Here is a 21,353-nt window from a genome sequence, read left to right on the forward strand (position 1 = left end):
CGGGGAACATAGGGATGACCCCTTTTCAGGCAATGCAGGTAATATTAACTTAATTAATACAACCGATGTTAAAGACCTGTTAAAATCAAATTTAAGAGACATTTTAAAAATTCAGATGATTGGATTTTAGACTGTAAGAACCTACAGACACCCTTTACAGAGTATTTGTAGGCACATTATTGGCAGGAAATAATAAACTACACCAAGCTATGCTACAGCTATGCTAGTAAGGCTGTAGGCACAGCAGTGCTGAGTTTAACATCAGCGTACTAACACGCTCACAATGACGATGCAAAAACGCTAATGCTAGAAATGTATAATGTTTACCATGAGTACCATTTAAGTTTAGCATGTTAGCGTGCTCAGATTTCCTAATTAGGGCAAAACACAGCAGCTGAGACTGATGGGAAGGTATATTTATGCAGGTATTTGGTCAACCAAAAATGTCAATTTAAACTGATGATGGCGCTAGATGAAAAGTCACCAAAATCTGTACCATTCATCCTGATCAATTAAATAGCTGTTGAGACATTTCCCTCAAAACACAAATACGGACCTCAGGGTGGTTCTATAGAGCGGCTGTGGCTCAGAAAGTAGTGGGGGTTCTCCACTCATCAGAGGTTTGGCGGTTCGATCCCCGGCTCCTCCCGCTGCACGTCAAAGTGTCCTTGAGTAAGATACTGAACCCCAAATTGCTGCCAATGCTGTGCATCGGTGTATGAATGAGTTAGTTTGTTTATACATTAAGAGATATTTCACAGGAAACTTTATCCTGCTGGTGGTGCTGAATGTCAGGGGGTCACTAAACTCTTGGCAGTCCATCCAATAGACTTTAACACTAACCCACAGTTAGTGTCACTAGAATGGTTTAAAGATACTTACAAATTGAGAACTCTATACACTTCAGAGGCAAATCATCACCTTGGCTAATAAAATATGCTCAGAAAACCCAAATCAGTCGTAAATAAATGCAGGTGCTCTCTAAGGCACCATTGTTTGCTTAAATCCTGGCCAATAAATTAACTTAAAGTATTGGGAGGCAAGCACTAGCACTATATATCTCAGTGTTATTGCCTTGCAATTCTGCCTCCATAACAACTTCGATGTGTCAGAAATTCCTCTCAACATGAGAAACAAGCCGCCACACTAGAATTATGACCCGCAGGCATTGTGTTGGTTTCAAACATCAAGCTGTCTCCTCAGTCACGGCTATATGGGCTCTCCGACCAAATTAAAGAGGAAATGGCCCTCTCTGAGCCTCGTGGCTGGGAGGGCTTAGCATTAAAAAAATGATCTGTGATGACGTGTTGATTTCAATCTGTGTCTGATGAAACCAAGAAGAAATATGCTGCCTTCCCCAATAGGAATGCAAAATGAGGCTTTCCACCTCTGTGTTTGCAACATTTGCCCAAACAGTCTGCCTCAGGGTGTGTTTTTTTGTAATATAAATAATTTAGGCACTCTACTTTGAGTTTCCCTTAGGATCAGCAAACCATAACCCTAATCATGAAAGCTTCCTGGCTTTAAAGGCACAATCCGTGTTTCACATGTAAACAACAGGGTCAACCCCGCCACCTGATAACATCCACCTGAAGGATATTATGTTATGGCTCTTTTCTGATGCTTTAAATATTTGTAATATATCTGTAATATTTGTGCTTGAACTAAAGTAGGCTACTCATTTTTCATCCTGACTGCACAACCTGTGACAAAGCAGTGCTGGCTTGTGTGACAAAATGCTAAATATTCATAATAAAAGTACAGGAAAAAAAGAGTTTTACAGCCGTTAACAGCAGGTAAAGTGATGTTGATGACAGACGCTTCAACAAGCTTTGTAAAGCGTTACTTATTTAGACAATGGCTGAAAATGAAAAACCCAATGCTCAATTTAATATACTTTAATGGCCACAAACATAACCACAAAACAATATTCCAGTTCTACAGCATTATGAAAACAGAGTATAATTCCAAAATAAACATAATAAAACTTATTTTAAGAGGGCTGAGATGACAAAGCAAGTGTATATAAAATATGCAATAAAACAAGGAACATCCATTTATCCGATCAATGAAACACAAACGAAAGATCACAAAAAAAGAAACAGGCGTCACATACCGTCTGTACTGAGATAGCTTCTTGCTTTTTATGTGCTGTTACAAATGTAACTTTATTGACACCACAGGGTAAACACTGTTCTAAGCTCCCAAAGGCAGTTTTACATTTCCTGGAGAATTTTTGTCACTCGACACTATCGCTCGAGCCCTGAGTTTTCTTGCTTTGATAAAATTCAGTACCTTGTGCTGTACCTTTTAAGAATTGAAGAAACACACACGCGCACACACACACACACGAATTTCTCTTTGCAGTATAAAGCTAAAACAAATGCATCACAGTCTAATAAATACAAGAAAAAGACATTTTCTGGCAAAGCTGCAAAGCCATGATAACACTGTAGAAAGTTCCTCACAACAAATACTGGGAAAGTTGTGATTTATTTTGCTATGAAATTCTAAATCTGAATACGTCAGTGTGAATAGGTTGCATTTTTAATTTGTCTGTACTCCTTTCCATCACAATCCCAGCATTAATTTAGAAGATATTTTAAGGGCTCTGCTCAAGGTTGCCTGTTAAGCTTTAAGGTTAGTTTCTTAATTAGTTGTTTGTCGTGCGGACATGCAGTTTTGCAGCTTGACCAGAATTTACAAACTGCTGTGAAGCTTCATGGGAGTATTTTCGACATGAGGACTTATTCATGTATGGAGCTGTTTGAGGATTTATGCCTCAGCATCACTCTCAAAAGGACTCAAAGCTGCGAGAGCGAGTACCTCTCCGCTGGTAGCCGCCTCCTCTCCGCAGCGTGTATCCCTCAGCCCAAACTAATCATTCACTACAAAGCAGTGAACTCATCGCAGGAGCAAGTGTTCACACTTGACGTTTCCTCTGCTCGATGCTGGCTCCGGCACAATCATTTGCGGGCCAATGAGGTGTGGACGCGCTGAGCCAAACCGCAGCCCCTGAAGTACTTAACTTCCCTTTCCTTTCGAAACTGCCTATGTTCCAGAGACATCATTTGATTCTGGGAAAACAACCAATGAAATCAGGAAAATGAACGCGTGTGCATTTCCTTTCTGTACGTTTGTAACACTAATGGCCATGTTTCAATTTAGCCTCTGACTAAGAATCAGAAAATCAAAAACATCACAAGCAAAGACTGAAGCCACAACTTTTCACTGTTTTTTACAAAGCTTATTAAAACTTATTTTTGTTCAAATTTTTGAAGTTTTTTTTCTCTCAATATTAGATTTGAATATTAGATGAGTTAAATAAGAGTTTAATCTCTAACAAATTCTGTCTCAACATTAACAGCAATAAATGCATTAAAACAAACGTCCCATTCCATGCGACTACAACTACGTTACTGCACAGATATTTGAAGCCCAACATGAGTAATTGTAATCAAGAAATAATGCTAACATTCAAGTACTCTTAATGCAGAAATATCCCAGTTTTAGTCTGGGATGTAAGTCTAGAATTAATTTAAAACGGTCAATTTGGCTAAATACTAATGTATCATACCAGGGTCAGTAAAATCGTTAGTCCAAAAATAAGAAGAAGTAAAAATCTAACTATAAAAACAACTCAGTATCCTTCATGATTAGAAAATATTTAGATATGTTTTATGGCGCCACTCCTCAAGTCAAGTGCAAATGATCAAAAAAGGCAACAAGAGTAAACACACAGGAGTGAAGGAGCGCAGCGGAAATGATTCAAACATGGCTCCTGCGTTAATCTCAATACTGAGTGGTGCCTGTGCATTCATACAGCGATGTAAAACCATTATTGTTATAGAAAAAGTAGTCCCCACTTAAAAGCTCAAATAAACATAAATAAGAAATATATAGTCACGACAGGTACAGGTAATTTGTGACCTGAAGAGGTAAACCGAACCTTTGTAGGATTTGATTAGTGAGTGATTCGACAGGGTCTTTGGGCACTGAGCGATAGGACCGGAAAAGGCAGGTACGGTGGGGGGGGGGAAATGGGGACGTGTGTGGGGGGTCAAGAGGAGGTCTGTCTCTGCCTTTGGCTTCCTGCTCTGCTCCTCTGCTTGTCATACTTGACTGAGATGATAAGGAAGACCAGCAAGGTGACGCCCTGGATCCCTGCCAGGAGGAAGAAGTAGTAGTGCAGAGAGCAGTCGTTGATGTTTCCTGAAAGGAGAGAAAACAAAAGGCATTATTAGAGCAGAATACGAAACGCCGCGGCTGACAATCCAAACAGCCAGACTGGCGTTACGAAACTCGAGTCACAAATGACAAATATGGAAATTTGGAGAACAAAAGAGTTGCGACATATTCAGAGGGGGACAGCGGGGGGGGCGGGGTAGTTCTTTTATCACAAAGTACTACTCCATTTTAAAAGAATACCAAAGGTAAACGGCCACAAGCTTGCAAATGTGGCAGGTTGCTGTGTTGTTGTTAGACATAAAAGGCAGGCTTGAAGTGAGGATGGCAGGGGAACACGATCCTGTCAGGAATTAGGATTCAGTGGAGGGGTGGCTTGTTACGTCTCATCTCACCACGGTGTGAACCCTTCTGAAAGCGGAGACGGTTGACCCCCGCTCTTCTGCGTCGATACAGAAAGGCGGTATTGATGATGTGGGGCTTGGAAGAATCAGAAATAACAGAACGGTACGGGCCCTCAGCGGTGATACGAGCCAGGGAGTCTTTCATCGGTATTAAAGGACAGTTTGTTTCCTCTTGGGAATGGGATGCAACGAACAAAAGAGGAAAAAATAAACAGATGCCTTCACTGTGATTTGCTGTACGGCTTATGTACAGGAGGGAGGGGCGCGCTGAAGTTTCTAGCATTAAGTGTAAGAGCAACCCTATTTGTTGACACCCTCCGCCCATTTCTCATTTCAACCAGCAGCCTTTGAACTCAAACCGTCTTAACATTTGCTGCACTGCTGAGTGAAGTGGTCGTCCTCACTCAGCAATAAAAGCTCAAGAGGGATGGCTCTAAACAAATCCTGTTTTCCCCTTCACTGGGGTTTTACATGAAGGGCAAAGCTGACGACAGTACAATTGTCTCCACTGTTCGAGTATGGAGACAATTGAACTGGCATTAGAGTGGCTTTTGTTCTCTTGACCAAGGCAGGCAGACCAATTGACTTTGTAGTCAACAGCATGAGATGAGGCCATTTACTACTTTGCTGGGCAAGGAGACATTTTGGGGGCGGCTGCAGAAGTGTGCGTCATACTGAGCAAAGGAGGGTTTCATCTTTGTTTCTGCTGCAGTGTATTTAACAGCTCGCCTCCAGTGTACAGTATCGAACAGGCTCCATGTAAGGCGGAGAAATCTGTAGGTTACATCCCACATTATCGTGAAAGGAGTGGATGTGAAGCCCCGGAGCCCCCATTAGCTTCTCCATGTGGAGCTGTCACACCGAATAAAGAGCCTGAGAAAGAGAGGCAGGCTTGATTTTAATTAGATATGGGGGCAATTGTCAATTTAAGCTCTGCCGATTCACATGGCAGGAACTGTGTGTGTGTGTGTGTGTGTGTGTGTGTGTGTAGTGTGTTTAAGTACAGTCTAGATACACCTGTCAATTCATAAGTAACAGCACCCTGGGTCAAGATGGTGCTTAACGGCTAAAACAGGATTTTAAAAGATTTTTCCTTTATTCCTCACTTTGCTTTTTGGCTATTTTATTGAATCATTTTGGAATGTGTTCAAAGAGATGAAAGCATACAAGCACAGCAGAAACTAGACACTTTGCTAAACTTTTTAAGGCTTTACTTTTGGAGAGAACAGTTCAAACACACAGTACAGTTGAGGTCATCAGCGTTCACGCTCACAGAAGCAGGCCCTCGACAGCTGAATGTGTCAGAAACAAAGGATGCAGAAAACGTGTCTTTGCTTCAATTAACCTGCACTGTGCACAGTCTTGGAATGATTGTTGTTATGTTAATTAAACAGGCACAACAACAAGTGCAAAGCGACAATTAAAAGGTCTGGGGTGTACAGTGCTGTGTGGGTGTCTCCAAGCTGCTATTTTGGTTTATGGGTGAAAGGGAATATAAAGCTTTCTACTCAAAGTACCTGAAACTAAAAGGTTTCTTCAGCCTGTTGTTTGCCTGAGTTTTTGATCGTGCTCTAAAGAACTGCTAAGATTTAGTTGCCGTTGCTGTTTCGAAAGATTTTTTGTGGCTGCAGATTCTTAAAAAGTAAGTGACATTTTATACTCATATCATCATTTCATATGATATTCAAAATAACAGTAGAAAACAGCTGATAAACTGTACATTGAACCCAAACAGTGAACATAATGACTGCAGGAAGTTTGTGTAAAACGAGCGATTTTGATGAATTCTGAGCAGATTATTTCCTGTGAATATATTAATAATAGATATTTTTAAGAACTTTTTCTACAATTCTCCGTCTGTATTATGTTTTGTTTTTTTAAATATTTAACAAATCATACATACTTGATAGGCTTCTTCTTTGACAAATTCTGTGTTTTCTTGGAACTCTGCCATTGTTCTATTAGCTCTTTGATTGTTTAAACCTTTAATGTCGGATGAGGCTGTCTAGCAGAGAGTGAAGGCTTTGTGAATATAGTGTTCACGTCTTCAAAGAGTATATCTTTAATACAAATCTAAACTTCAAAAATAACGGTTTCATTTAGTTTTCTTCACAGAAATGAAAGAAATACTAGGGCCTTAAAACCCCTTAAAATCAGGAAGGCCTCACAACCCCCCAGTTCCAAGGTCCCCGGTCCCCCGGTTTGTGAACCGCTGCTGTAGGCAAATTCTGACAATCAGTTTCTCACGTTTGTAACAAACCAAATTTTGTGAAAATCGGTTCAGAATTAAGCGAGTTACAGACAATTATGTATCCGAGTACAGATAGCCAGCGGCTCTTGACCTCTCCAATATGGCGGCCAAACAGACGTACTTCCAACAGCAGTAAATAGTAGTCAATATCAAATACAACAATGAATAAAAAATGGCAATCCATACAATATATACATACATTCAGAGGGTGTGTTGATTAATAAACACACTCTCACTTAGTCACATCACTGTCTTATCACTCTGAAACAGCTGTGCCGATCACAGAGAAGCATAACATCACTAGCTCAACCAAAGGAACGATGCTTCTCCAGGAAATCAAGTTGTTGTCTGGATGACGCACAGCCAGACGACGCAAACACAGCACCACAATTTTGCAGCCAGAGGCACATTGTCCTTTTTTTTTTGTACACTGATGATAGAAATTAATTACATTTAAAATTAAAAAATTATTTGGCGAAGCAGTTTCTATGCTTCTACTGTATTTCAGGCTATAAATGGTTACATCATATCTGAAAATGTGACCCAACAGCATTTGCTTCGTAATGGATTTCAAGAATAAAACATGATTTATTTATTTATATATATATATATATAATAAATTGTAAAGGAGGCTACGATGCACGGGATTAATGAGCTCTGGTAATCCGATGTCTCCCACATTAACAGCATAATGCAGAGCTGTAACCGGCCAGGCTGATGCGTGTGGAGGTGTGTTTGTTATTTTGTAGCAGCCTGGTTTCATTTGGAGGTAATTTAATGAAGGTAAACACAGTGGACGGCCATGCGTAATAGCACCGCGCTCTGGCACGTCACCTCTCTAATCAGAGGCTGCAGGTTTATCACATGTGTGTGTCCTGCTGCTGAAGGAGAAGCTTTTCATAAAGCAGCATAAAGCAGCTGTGGACAACAGATAAGAATAGCAAGAATAGCTTATATTCACTTATAAATTGGTGCTTACTGACGGCCCTGCTTTAACCACATTGAACGGTATTTTTTGAAGCCTAAGTAAACACATCTACTGGCTGGGGAGTGTTTCATTAAAACTGTTTATTTACTTTTTTTTTTAAATGATTCTGTTATTGCTGCGCAGTTGCTCCAAGTATTTTGTTTGCTGTTCTTGATAAAAAATCCTCAGATTGCAGCAGATTGATGTTGCAGCCGAATCAGACGTGCTTCTCAAACATCTATTCTCGGCTCAAAGTCTAAAAATACCAACGCTTGCTCATCCAAATGAACCTTCCACCTGTTTGTGCTTCACCTCCACCTGTGCGGCGTGCACTGGGAAACTAATTTCAACGACCCAAAAGTAGAGCCCCACGAGTCTACAGCCATGCTAGCAGTTTATGCTGATATTTAGCAGGTATAATGTTGTAGCATGTTCACCACTTTAGTTTAACATGTTAGCATCAACTCAACGGAGGCAACTCAGATCAAACTGTCAAACTAGGGAGTGCTGATCCAGATTTTACACTACGTTAATGCACTAATGCTAACTCGTTAGTGAAGCAAGCTAATCTATGTTAATGTCACAGTTTGTATTGAATTTTATGTTGCCTTTACTGTTATATTGACTCACCACTGTTCTTCATATACTATGTTAAATTGTATCCTTGCCTTGTGCAATTCATCAGAAATAATTGGAAAGAATAAATTGAACACCATCTCTATTTTCCCTAATTAGTATAGAATTAAAGACTTCTTTCCAGAAAACTTCTTTAAAATTCTGGACTTATTTTAAATTTACTTACAGTAAAACAAATCGTTACCACATTTTGACCGACGGGTTGAGGAAAAGTCAGGGGATTTACTGGTCATTAGTAAATAGCTGTTGAGATATTTCAGTCTGAGCCAAAGTGGTAAAGCGATCGACCGACCAATACTTCCATCCCAGGGTTTTACATGACTCACCTCAATGCTTACTTCAGAGAACAGAGTGGCAAAATATTTGTCCTTCAAGCCCAGCGTAACTCCTTAAACCTAACCTTAAACTAGTCTGTATAATGCCAACAGCTTTGATTAAAACATGGCAGTGTTTCACACCAAAGGTCGGCATAACATCCACCTCACTGCATTACAGGCAGCTGTGTCACAACGCAGCCTCAGCTAACACAGAAGCCTTCATGTTCTTGTACATGATTTAACAGGGCATGCTTTGCTACTGATCAAAGAGCAGGATTAACTAATTTGAAACAAGTGATGCCGGTGCATTGCATGATCGCTTGCGATCAGTGGAGCAGATCACACTCTGTAATGTCACCATCGTGCATTTAAATAATTCTTTTTTTCAGTCTCTCTGTGCGTGCTCTTGTGGATAATTAGAAATCGAGGGGGAATAAAGAAACACCGCGATAATAGGGTGAATAACACAGGAGTGATTCTTCGTCAAAGATCTGCGCTGGGCCATCTCTATAGCTTGAAACCTTTGATCTAGGAATAGACAGCTAGCTGATGACTGTGAATTTCTGCCAGAGCATTAATGACATGAGTGGCAACTAGAAACCATCCCCCCGACATAGTTTTCATCTATTTTATTGTCATCCTAACCTGGTCAAAAGTTTTAGAAAAACAAAAGCTGTGAGAAATCTTTCAAAAACAAAAGCAGTGTTTGAATAATTCATGCAGTGCTTGACAGGAGAGCACGGGAGGAAAAGGGAAGTGCATTTGCAGCGAGAGCGCTTGTATTTTCGATCGATAATTCACCTTAAGAGTCTGCCTCTGCAGTCTTAATTAACAGCAGTATCGCTTACCAAAAGCAAGGCATACTGCAAACAAATTATGTCAAGGGAAGATGTGTGTATCCTGGCCGGAAAACAGCAATATGCAGAGCGTTTAGTAAAATGTGATCCATTTAGAGTACAATATGGACAGTATGGAAATAAGTGCAGGATAAACAGCAACATGTTCAACACTGTCTGAATGTCAGTGCTGGAGAAAATGTTGTTACCGTTGTTAAGATTATTCTGACAGATGACTGGCTCTCAACCTTTGTTCCAGATTTTAAAACCTCTCCCTTAACTAGGACCCACAGAATGAAAAAGGGGGACTGGCATAAAAAAGTAAACATCGAATTTTTTTTGGAACAGTCCTGAAAATTGTGCAAGGTTTTAGTTTTGTAACGGTTCTTGTTCTAATTTCATTATACATTAAGTTAGGCTCTGCCTGCTCCCTTCAGCCTCCGCCCCCCAGGGCCCACTTGGCTGCTAAGCATTTTCAAAACTATGGAAGGCTAATTACAGCAGCAAAAGACTAAACAAGGACTTGCTGTAAAACACATTAATGAAGCCCATAAATATTTGACAGTTATTTTAAAGGCAAATTCTTAGCAAGGGAGAGAACAGTAGAAACCAATCAGAGTGGGGTGTTGTGGGACATGCTACACAGTTTTTCTCGAAGACTTCCACACATGTTCCTCTGTGAGCCTGTTTTACAGCTGTGAGTTAGTAAATGACAAGATTGTGATTACACTGAATGCCCCTACAGAAAGGGTCAGCCATCTAATATCTGAGTGATATAAACTTGTGGGACAATTTACCTGCGAGCGGGTTCGAGCGGACCGCGTGAGTCCAGATGAAACGGGTCAATATCAATTTAACGTTTGAAAATGGATCAATTGATCTAGACCTTCAGTGCAATGACCCAACATTTTAATGCTTCGATGCATTCAATGCCATCCTGCGCCTCAGAATGAAATCAGAGCGGGAATCAATGCATGTTTGTCTCAGCTATAAATATAGTTATTTTCTGCAGCTCTCCTCTTGCTCGTTAAAACTTTATGATTGGTGCTGGAGTTTTGTAAATGGCCACAACATGCTGACTACTTTTATGTGCCCTCTGTTGCTTCTGTCTAATCTAATACATGAAGCTTCTTCAAATCGAGCCCTTTCAGACAGAATAAGAGTTCATGTTAAATTTGCCAGATCTGACATTAAAGGCTCCCATTAAAACACTGACATTTCACTGAGTGTGATCCAACACTTCATGAGCAGGATGTGCGAATGTCAACTCACTCTGAATGTCTGGACACGTCCCAGACATCTGATATAAGATCAGTCAGGGCTTGAATACTGGCCAAAGAAATGGCCAAAGTAGCCACTTCCTTTCACGTGACCATGGTGTCTAACAAAAAACCAGTCACTTTAAATGGATGATACTTCCACAAAGGCTGAACAAATGCAACAATAGACGATTCCTAGAAACAAAACCTCCTTCTGTGTAAAGAATAATGCTTGTGAAGAAAGTAAAGGTTGATCTTTGATTGACTTGGCCTACTAGGGTAAAACAGCTCGATGCCGTCCCTGACAGGAAAGGATGTGATGGTGTTATACCAGGCCTGTAAAAATACCAAATAAAAGAGTGTTATGGATGACTCCTCAACCAGATGTGACCACAAGGGGAAACGATGTGCCGTGGGATTTGAGGGATCAATAATTGCAACACATAAGCTCAATATGTTTAAAGTTTATAACAGATGTGGCTGAAATACTGTATGACCGTTTTCATCACGGCATTGCAGACTGATGGGTGATGGGCTGTGGGCTTTCAGTGGCACATGTGGTCATTCACTCAAACATGCTAAATGGGAAATTCATTCACTTACGGAGACTAAAAAATTCCAAGAACAAGTGGCAGGCATGAGAGGACTTTGAAAAAGCAGCTTTTTCTTTGGTAAAGTTCTTGCTATGTGAGTTTTTGAAACTCACAACATACTCATGTATAATTGACACAACTGGGATTATGCTTTACAATATTTCTTTTACAGATGTTTTTATATTGCTGTTAAAAGGTTGAGGAATGACTGTAACAGAGCTGCAACTATAAAGTAATTTCATTATAAATTAATCTGTCGACTGTTTTATCGGTTAATCAATTAATCATTATGTCCTAAAAAGAGTTCAGGCAGACATATACAGTCAATATTACTTGTTTTTAGGCCTGTACGATATGTTAAAAACTTCGCATTGCATCACAAATTTAATTTTCACTGAAATAAAAAAGCCTATTAAAATCATGATGATGTTACTTTTTGTGGTCTGTACCAAACAAACATGTTTTCTTTAATTCTTTAAAGATTTGTAGATCAGGGTATCTCTGAAGCTCTACAGTACTTCATTATAATGTTGTTTGTCACACATTTTATCTTATCTTGATATTGCCCTTGGCCATGTTGCAAATTTAATTATATTTCAATTAATTGTGCTACACAACTTGTTTAGTCCAAAACCCAAAGACATTTAGTTCAATGTCATTGATGACTAATACAAGCAGCAAATAGTGATACTTTCTGCTTTAAAAACATATTAATCAGTTATCAAAACAGCTACTCAATGGAAATAGCTTTTTTTCCATCGACTACTCTATTAAATCTTTTTGACTAATTGTTTCAGTTCTAGCTAGTATAAACTTCCCTTTTGCATGTGGTGTAAATCAGATTAACTGCAAACATTATGGCATATAATTTAAATGAAAAATTTATTTAAGTCAATTGCTTGCCTATAGTGTCTCATTATGTAGAAATTTATGACACACACACACACACAACTCCTTATCCCATACACCAACTTTCAAACAGACTCAATAACAACATTATCCACACCCACCCCACTAATGTCTACTTCTGGACTGTTACCATACCATTACATACATCATCGTAATCATCATTGTTTTATTGTCTTATTGTTTATACACCGATCAGCCACAACATAATGAGCACTGACAGGTGAAGTGAATAACACTGATTCATCATGGCACCTGTGAGTGGGTGGGATATATTAGTCAGCAAGTGAACACGTGTGGGCGGGACCCCCACTAGCTTCATGGGGGGGTTGCGAGTCCTTCTTGATTTTATGGCATGTAAATAAACTTAGTGAGTAAATGAAAATTTACACAGTAGGACCTATATGTGTTTGGTTCACTTCTGAAGAAATGTAAATGAAAAATAAAGTTAATGTAAATTGTCTAATAGAACAAAAGCCAAACATCAGGGACAAAAAATATAATAAAATATTTAAAAATACAGAGAGAGAATTGTATAAAAAGTTCCCTAAACAGAAATCTGAAATTTGATAAATTTATGCAAGCTTCTTGCTGTTAATGAGTTCACTATTTGAGTTACTTGCACAGTTTTTAATATAATATGAAATATCTATAAAATATGTCACTTTAGCAGAGGTTGGGAACCACTGGTCTAAAATGAAAATGCCACACTAATTATTTTATAACATACATACAACAGTTACCCGACTGTCCCTCTACCCTTTTGTCTGTTCTCCATTACTTGCCCATTAATAACTTTAACTAAGAAACAGACAAATTAACATTTTTAGTCACACAATGACCTGACCCCTCTTTCCACAATTCATTATCACATCTAGTGTTAATGAATCTTAACGTCTTTGCCAAACCAAGAATCTGAGACTTGAACTTCACCAGCTGGTAACCGTAATGAAGGACAGACTCTTCATGTGACACTTTACCTATGCTGACTAACATCAGTGAGACATTAGTGGGAGAGATGGAGCTACAGCATGACAGGAGAGCTGAGCATCCAGTGTGATGCCAGACTAGCAGTGCCATCCCCATGTAACGCTCCAGGGACAGCTTTACTTAAGAGAAGCAGGGCTATGTAATCAGACCCCCAGCCTGTGATTAATGTTGCTCATCTGTCTTCAGGCCCGCACAGCTCAGTACAACTTAGCACAGCTCACCCAAGATGCTGTTTACTGCACACCATTTTGCCTGCAGCCATGGAAATAAGTTGAATCCATTCCACCTAGAGAGCCATGAGATGTGGAAGAAGCTAACATGCAACAAACTGTAAAAAAACAGCCACAAAAACAAACTGCATGAATCCTGACTGTGGCTTAATGGCTAAGCTTTGTGCCATGCGCCTTTTATCAGTGGCCAGGAGGATGTTTTGTTCCATTTCTGAAGCTCACCTTTTAAATGACTTATTTTGGAAAGCAAAAAGAAGTCTTACAGGCAATCCGGCTCTAGTTTAACTGCCCCTCAAGTGAAGCAAGGCTGAGCAAAAGGATGGATTTATGAGGCGCGCCAAGCATCCTCCAGTGCTAACATCATCAAAAGTACCTCCCTACCTGTCGGCACACTGTATTAATGAGCTATTAGGTGTTTGTGGGTAAACAATTTACAGTGTTGGCTTATTTACCGCATGCTCAGGGAAAAGTGCATCTGCGTTGGGAGCCTCCTCTTGCTAGGGAGCCCATCCATCTGCTGCCACCACTGTGCTATTCATTCCACCACTTGGACAGATTTACACAAACCTTTTGTCGTTAGTCTGACATGTCTATTTATTATAGGAAACACTCTTAAAACAAGCCCCCCCCCCGTCTTTCCGTGTCTTATCCACAAACTCTTTAAGTGGATTTTAAATCAGAACAAGCTATGAAGATTCTTATGGTATGTCCCTGGAAAATAAATTTCTGTATCTGAATCGATACCACCTATTCTATTTCCGTGAGTCTATACATATGGTCGATGTGCAAAGTTGATAGGGCACTAACAGCAGGCTTGACAACTGTAATGCTCAGTTCAGGAGGATTATGGACAGCCCTAAGAAAACGGCATGAGTAAAGATCAATCACCTCTGTGCTGAAGGTATTCTGAAGAGAGTAGCATCGTTCTTTAAGTTTAACCACAGACATCTTATGTAGGACCCCCCATTAGTCTGCATGCATGTCAAACGGGCTCAATAACACACACAGACACACACACTGGAATCTGTGCCATGTCAGGACTCATAAAGCTTGATATACCACCGTACAACATTATTAATATTTATTCACAGCCTTTTAGTAATTATTATTAGTAGTAAAAATCATGATTGATTAAATAAAAAACATCTTTAAACCTGTAATAAGTAATTTTTTTGGCAGCAGAAACAAACACATTTTTGACATATTGACATTGACATATACATTGTAAGTTAATATGGCCAACTTGTTAAGCTAACAGTTGCCTATTTACACTACCAGCAATTACAGAACAACATTATTATTCATTTGGAGTTGTGCTGACCATTGTTAGTGCTAGATTGATTCATCAGTCTGATTAATCTGGCATTTTGAGATGATCGGCATTGGCTGATGCCTGCGCTTGGGAGGGCGGTAAATGAAAAAATGTCTGCAGGCTGCCTTGTCAGTGTTGGGCTGCTGTGGAACGATGTTAGCGCTCCCCCTTGTGAGTTTTGGGAAGCTGGTTAAAAAGTTAGTTTGGAGCCCTGTACTGCAACTCTTGTGCATGCTGCTGCTAAACCGTCACCATCTTTCTTCCACCCTAAATGACAAGTAATCTAATCTAAAGCTGTTACTGGCTGGTGTTAAATAGATATTACAATGTATAAAATAATGCAGTTTAATGACGTCAGTTTCACGATACCGTACTCCACTCTCCCTTAAATACCAGTCATGTTCTGAAATCTACACCCTAACCCAATGCATTGTTCTATTCCATCTAACAACATGTTAGTGGCGAAGATAACCATATATATTAGATTGTAATGTGCATGGAATAATGGAATTATACATGACTTTTCTTTGTTTTGATATCAGCATTATATATTGGGCATGAGCCTGTCTGCTCTCTAAATATTGAAAAACCCACATTGGTCGCCTATTTGTGATTACACGCATAACATTCTCACTCCTTTTAGCTCTGTTTGGTCTCCACTAACTCTGAAGGAAATAACTTGCTCCCTAGCTGCTCCACTATGTTAACCAGTTGCTAATCTTACTGTATGTGTTTGGGGCTGAGCAGGTCGTGTACAGTGAGTTTTTAGAGCTTCTATGTTGAAAACAGCTGCCTGCAGAGGCCAAAAATGACGCTGTGAGAGTGATGACAGTGAAGAAAAACAGTAAAGTTGCAGGCTGGAAAATCAACACAATGAGCTCAAAGAAGCTATAAAGCTCCGGCGAGCTGACAGGAACAGCAGAGTCAGGTGAAAATTCTCTGCGGCTTTATCATTACGAGTGACCCCTTTCACATTACAATTCGTTGTTATTATAAAAATATAGACTGCAGCTGCTTTACTTTATGTCTTCTAGCTCTTGGTGGTGGTTTGCAACAATGCCTGCATATATTACGAGTGTATTTATAGGCTGCTGTATCTCTTACCAAAGTCTCTGTGGGATGACATCCAGCCAATCTGAGGGAGGGAGACGATAGCCAGCAAACCGGAGCCCACGAAGGAGCCGACTCCAGAGAAGAAAAAGAAGAGCCCCATGATGGCGCTCTGCATGGACTTCGGGGCCGCAGAATAGGCAAACTCCAGACCTGCAACAACGGGAGTAAAAATAGTTTATAGGGCATTTCCGGTAGCAAATAAAAGTGTAATGTAGCCTGTTATATCACTCTATTTAGTCATATGCTTTTCCTGAACACGTCACGAGTTCATGTCTGCGAGCAAAACAAGATAACACCATGTAATTGGGTATAATGTCTGTCTTTTCCATGTATTTGCCATGATGGGTTTTTGTTGACAGTGACTGGGTTCCTTTTACTATATTGTATGCAACACCAAAAGGCTTCTTCTGCAGCTGCTTGACAGATACATTTCCATGGTGGCACTGGTCTGTGGTACCATTGTTGGGGATCTACTTTGCATGGTACTGGTCTCCAAAAAACAGTTATTTCTGGAAAACACATCACTCAGTATTTACTGTGTCTTGAAAGAAATAAAAGGACTGGGAAAATGGGCAAGGGACCTAAGAGAAAGAGAGATGCCAGAAAAAACATCAAATATGTATCTTTTTTTTGCCTAGAGATCTGTCTGCCTGCAAGCTGACATTGATAATTTCATGGCACCTCAAACATGTGATTTTTCAAATGAGGCCCTATAGCTACTTCTGTCGGGAGAGATTAGGGAGCTGCGTTTAAATACATTCGCCGTTTAAGACCTTCCTTGGAGGGGGACATTGCACACACAGTTTCCTTACTGATACCTGTGTTAGTTGTGCAAAAAAAGAAGTCATCAGAAAAGGAATGAGATAAGAGCATGGCAAACATGAGGTTATTACTCAGTGGAAAACATGAATGCCCTTTACAGAAGTTCACAATGATACATTTGTTTATATCCTAAGCTAACCTTTTGATAGAAACAGACATTGGTCAATAGCTATGCATATCGCAGGGGACTGCAAAGGTTGGGTGAGGATTCGCAGATACAGCTCTGCACAGTGAACAGTACAGAACAACATTGCAGGCAACATTATGTTAAATCCAGCTCTTGTCTGACGACAATAATGTCATGATGTCAATGGTTGGCCTCGCATGCAAACAGCTTGACCTTTCTCAATGTAAAGACAGCATTATGTGAGAAAAGAAAAAGAAAAGCATGGAATTTAAAATGTATATAGAATGTTTTCCTCCCAAGGGCATGGCTGAAGGCGTGATTTTTCTTTCTTAGAAAATATATTAGCCCTTAACATTTTCAAAAGTGCAACACGTAATTAATAATATAGTAGAGAATTGTTTTACAAAATTCTCTGCAAATTCTCTGCAAATTCTCATTGCCTGACAGCAGACTAACTTGGGTGGTGTACGAGCAAAGAATTACCCGTCTTTCTACAAGACTGGGGATTGCAGCGGGGAAGTTTGAAGGCACCGGAGGTTTTAAACAGATTTATTCAAACAGAGGAAGGGGAAATATTCCTCCTAACCAGACATATGTCACAATTCTGTCAGCCAATTTTCCTTGAGGTAAGCCCTGTGGGATGGTATGGAAGGAGAGAAGAGAGTACGTTTATTTTAAGGATCCCTATAGCTTTGTTACGTCTGGATTTGACTTTCATAGGGACCCTGATAGTTTCGTGCAAATCCCAGTGTTTTATGGAAGTAGTTCTGTTCAAGGGCCAAGCTCATAATATCGGTGGCTTATTAAACAAATTTCAGTAAGCACTGGTTTTAAACTTAAAGATGACGATTGTTCATTCCTACAGAAACCCTGCAGTGACTGGCTGGATAATCCTTCCACTGCGGTGAGAAAACTCCTAAATATTAATGGTGCAATCTTCACTCTTGATATAGAAATAAAGTGAGTGCTGTGTGGAAGAGCCTACAACAACCCCAATGACCCCTACTATTAGGAGAATGACTCAATCATGGCTGGAGGCCTTAACAAACTCGAATCACTAAGATAATTGAGGCCTGGAGCCATGATCATGACTGCAGCGAAAAAAGACATTAAGAAAGAAAGAAAAAGCTTTACAGACAGATATAGACACAAAACAGATAAACACAATACAAGGCGGATTTCAGCTGTGCATTGCGAGTACAGAGTAGGATAAAAATGGGACACAGCTGCCACATTGCAATGTTCTGTATCACATTTCTCACAGACACAAACTCCCCTCTTTTAATAAAGGAGAATATTGTCGCTGTTGTTTCCATTCTTGTCTCGGATTTCGCGGACGCAATTTGATATAACATTAGAGCAATTTCTCACTTTGTCACATTATTGTATTGCTGGGGCAATAAGGCCTTAGTTCTCACAGCTTTTAATGAAATGGTATTTCCTGTTTAGGTCAGGGCTCACAAAAAAAGACAAGAAAAAAAAGAAAGGAAATGAGAGCTGGCTTGCTGAACAGTTTTCAGCTGATTCCCTGAAAGTATCAAAAACAAGTTTGCAGCTGTCGGTTCCAGCATGCACTGCTCTGACCTGCTTTGATCCAATGCTTTTCTTTTTAAATCATTTTCCAGAAAAGAACAGGGAATCTATTTCTCTGGGGAAAGCAAACACTGCTAAATTTCCAGTGAAGGATCATGGGTGGCCTCAAATTGATGAGCATATGTCTTAGAATGATATTTACTGGAATGAATCATCTGAGCAGCAACAGCAATACAACTCTGAATTCAAATCAGACCTGGGGCAAAATTCATAAACTTCCTAGTGTGAAAAGATGGTCCAAGTGCTGTTTTCTAAAAATATTCTCCAATTTTCCGTTAGCAGATAGATTATTCATAACAGATATCAGACATTAAAAAAGGTCCAGTGTGTAACATTTAGGAGGATCTATTGGCTGAAATGAAATATGATATTCATATGTATGTTTTCATTAATGTTTAATCACCTGAAAATAAGAATTGTTGTGTTTTTCTTACCTTAGAATAAGACGTTTTAATCTAAAGGGGCTTCTTCAACCGAGTCCGCCATATTAAACGTGTTTCTACAGTAGCCCAGAACAGACACTAGTTTTTCATGGCCACCGTAGTTTCTGCTACATGCTTGGGAACCAACCAATGGTTGCAAAAAGCCTGCTGGCCATTAGGAAGAATGCAGATTTAAAGCACTTCCATATGGGCTTCACTTTTCAGACCCGGAAGCTTCATCTACTGTTTCTTGTACAGTCTATGAATATACTGTTAGCTTTAGTGTAAGTAAATGACTTTTCCTTTGTTCCTACAGTCATTAGACGTTATAATGAGCTCATGTTTAAGACAGATTCTCAGCCTCTTTGGTCTACATTCAAATGCAACTGTCAGCACCCTCAAAGTGCTGGACTGATAATTAAACATAACATCATTTTCTGTGTATTCAAGTGTAATATGTCCCTATGAACAGCTGGGGAAGCATGCTAATTGGATAATTAGGAGTTGAACTTGCACTACAGTGCAGTGCAATTTGTCAGTATTATCTCTCTCTCTCTCTCTCTCTCTCTCTCTCTCTCACTGTGATTACTATTACATATGCTGGTATTTATTTATTTATATACATTTATATTTATTTGACAAGATCATAGTTTTAAATGTCAACATACCAGCTGAATAAACATGGAAGTGAAAAGTTTATGTTATAATGTTAATTGTGTTGCCACAATGGGTTATACCCTAAGGGGTACATGGTATAGTAAAAAGGTATGTATCTGTGTATTTATCCGTCTTATTATTGACTGTATCTGTCTGAACAACAAGCAGAGGAAGAGTGCTAATGTGAGGCGGGTCTCTGGCACAGCTGTCATCATCATCATTTCAATTTTAAAAGGTTACTTTATCCACACCTTATTTATAAAATGTCCCATTACTGAACAATGTCCTGCAGTGTGTGAGAAAATCAGGATAATCAATTATCGATCGACTTCTTGCGCTATTTACTCTGGACTACAACCCGTAAACACATTAGGCTGGTGCAGTCTGGCAATGAATCAAACAAACTGTTCAAAAAGGGTTTAGACATTAGTCTTCATTGCATTCTGCTTAGGTGAAGGGGCCCTACGTTTTTTTTTGCCCACAATCCACTCAGAGTGGCTCAGTGTGAATGTGAATCGGTCTGGCTGAAAGCATGAGGCTCATCACTGGAGGATACTGTATTTTACCATTAGTCTGAATCATCATGTCAAACTGACCGCAGTGCTAAATGAGACACAGAAGTCAAGCAACTGTACCTGCAATGCTGGCAAAGATTTCGCTGATTCCTATCAGCACATACTGAGGCACTTGCCACCATATGGGCAAATCTGCCGCGTAGTAGATAACGTTGCCAAGCACCTGGTCAATGGTACCATTTGATCTGACGATGTCCAGGCGTTTTGTCTCCAAAATACCTGAGGGGACAGACACAGAAACAATTAACATGAGCACATTTAGCTGAGGGTAAATGGACAAAACATTGCCCTAAAATACTACACACACACACACACACACAAGCTATAATTCTGCAACAGACATACCAAAAAAAAATAGGACATCGGGTGAATCTAAAGGGTTGTATTTTTCAGTCAGGATGAAGAAACACTCGTTAAATTATCACCCTAAAGTCCATGACACCAACAAACAGCCAGAGAGTTAGAGGACTCAGTGACAGTCCATTAAGCATTTAGCTAGTTTTAAGGCTACTCTAGCACTTCATTAAGATCACATCTGCACGCTTATATATTATGACAGTTAGAAATGGATCAGTGTAGACGGTTCAATAATAAGAGCCAAGCAGTTGTCATCAACTGCTGCCGCCTTCTAAAAGCTTTATTCGATAGCTATTATCGTGTAACCAGCGGCTATTTCCAGATAACTCCCAGAGACAGCCTCCTATCATAACTACACTTAATGCTGTATTTGAGAGGAGTTGTAGCCTTGTAATCCGGCTATCCTATAATACCAGGCCTCCATCTCAAACAGTGTGGCCACTGGGCTGCCCAGAGCAACTCTCACTATAAACACACATCCCAATTTTTTTTTCCCTTACTAAACATCACACATCAGACAACCCAGTGTGATCCCTGGCAACTCTGCTCTAGCTTTTATAAAAGACAGTTGTGGACACCTAAAAGCCATTGAGCTTTAACCAAAGCAGATTAGGACATAAAGTTAAGAGAATGTGATAAAACATGCTAAAAAAAAAAAAAAATCTTCAAAAGCAATGTCAGCACAGCTTTTCAGAGCCGGCCCCAGTATGCAGCTGAAGTCTGAGATTGTTGGACACAAACGAAAAGGGGATCAAAAACATTCCAGTGTCCGCTTGACAGCGTGTCTTCAGCTGTCCCTTT

At 39.8% G+C, this 21,353-nt stretch overlaps 1 protein-coding gene across 1 annotated transcript in view; it reads right to left on the minus strand.

Annotated features, from left to right (window-relative positions):
- Positions 1 to 1,883: 1,883 nt before the first annotated feature.
- The window catches only part of slc15a4 (solute carrier family 15 member 4), a 31,515-nt gene continuing 12,045 nt past the window's right edge, over positions 1,884 to 21,353 (minus strand). Inside the window, exons 7-9 of the mRNA XM_035658635.1 lie at positions 20,256 to 20,414; positions 15,991 to 16,149; positions 1,884 to 4,212 (exon numbers count right to left, since the gene is read on the minus strand). Of these exons, the coding sequence (XP_035514528.1) occupies positions 4,061 to 4,212; positions 15,991 to 16,149; positions 20,256 to 20,414 (470 nt within the window). The 3' untranslated portion in view covers positions 1,884 to 4,060. The remainder of the gene's footprint in view (positions 4,213 to 15,990; positions 16,150 to 20,255; positions 20,415 to 21,353) is intronic.

Source organism: Morone saxatilis, unplaced genomic scaffold, assembly GCF_004916995.1.
Source record: "Morone saxatilis isolate NCDOM2014 unplaced genomic scaffold, NCSU_SB_2.0 Contig16, whole genome shotgun sequence".
Taxonomy (NCBI): domain Eukaryota; kingdom Metazoa; phylum Chordata; class Actinopteri; family Moronidae; genus Morone; species Morone saxatilis.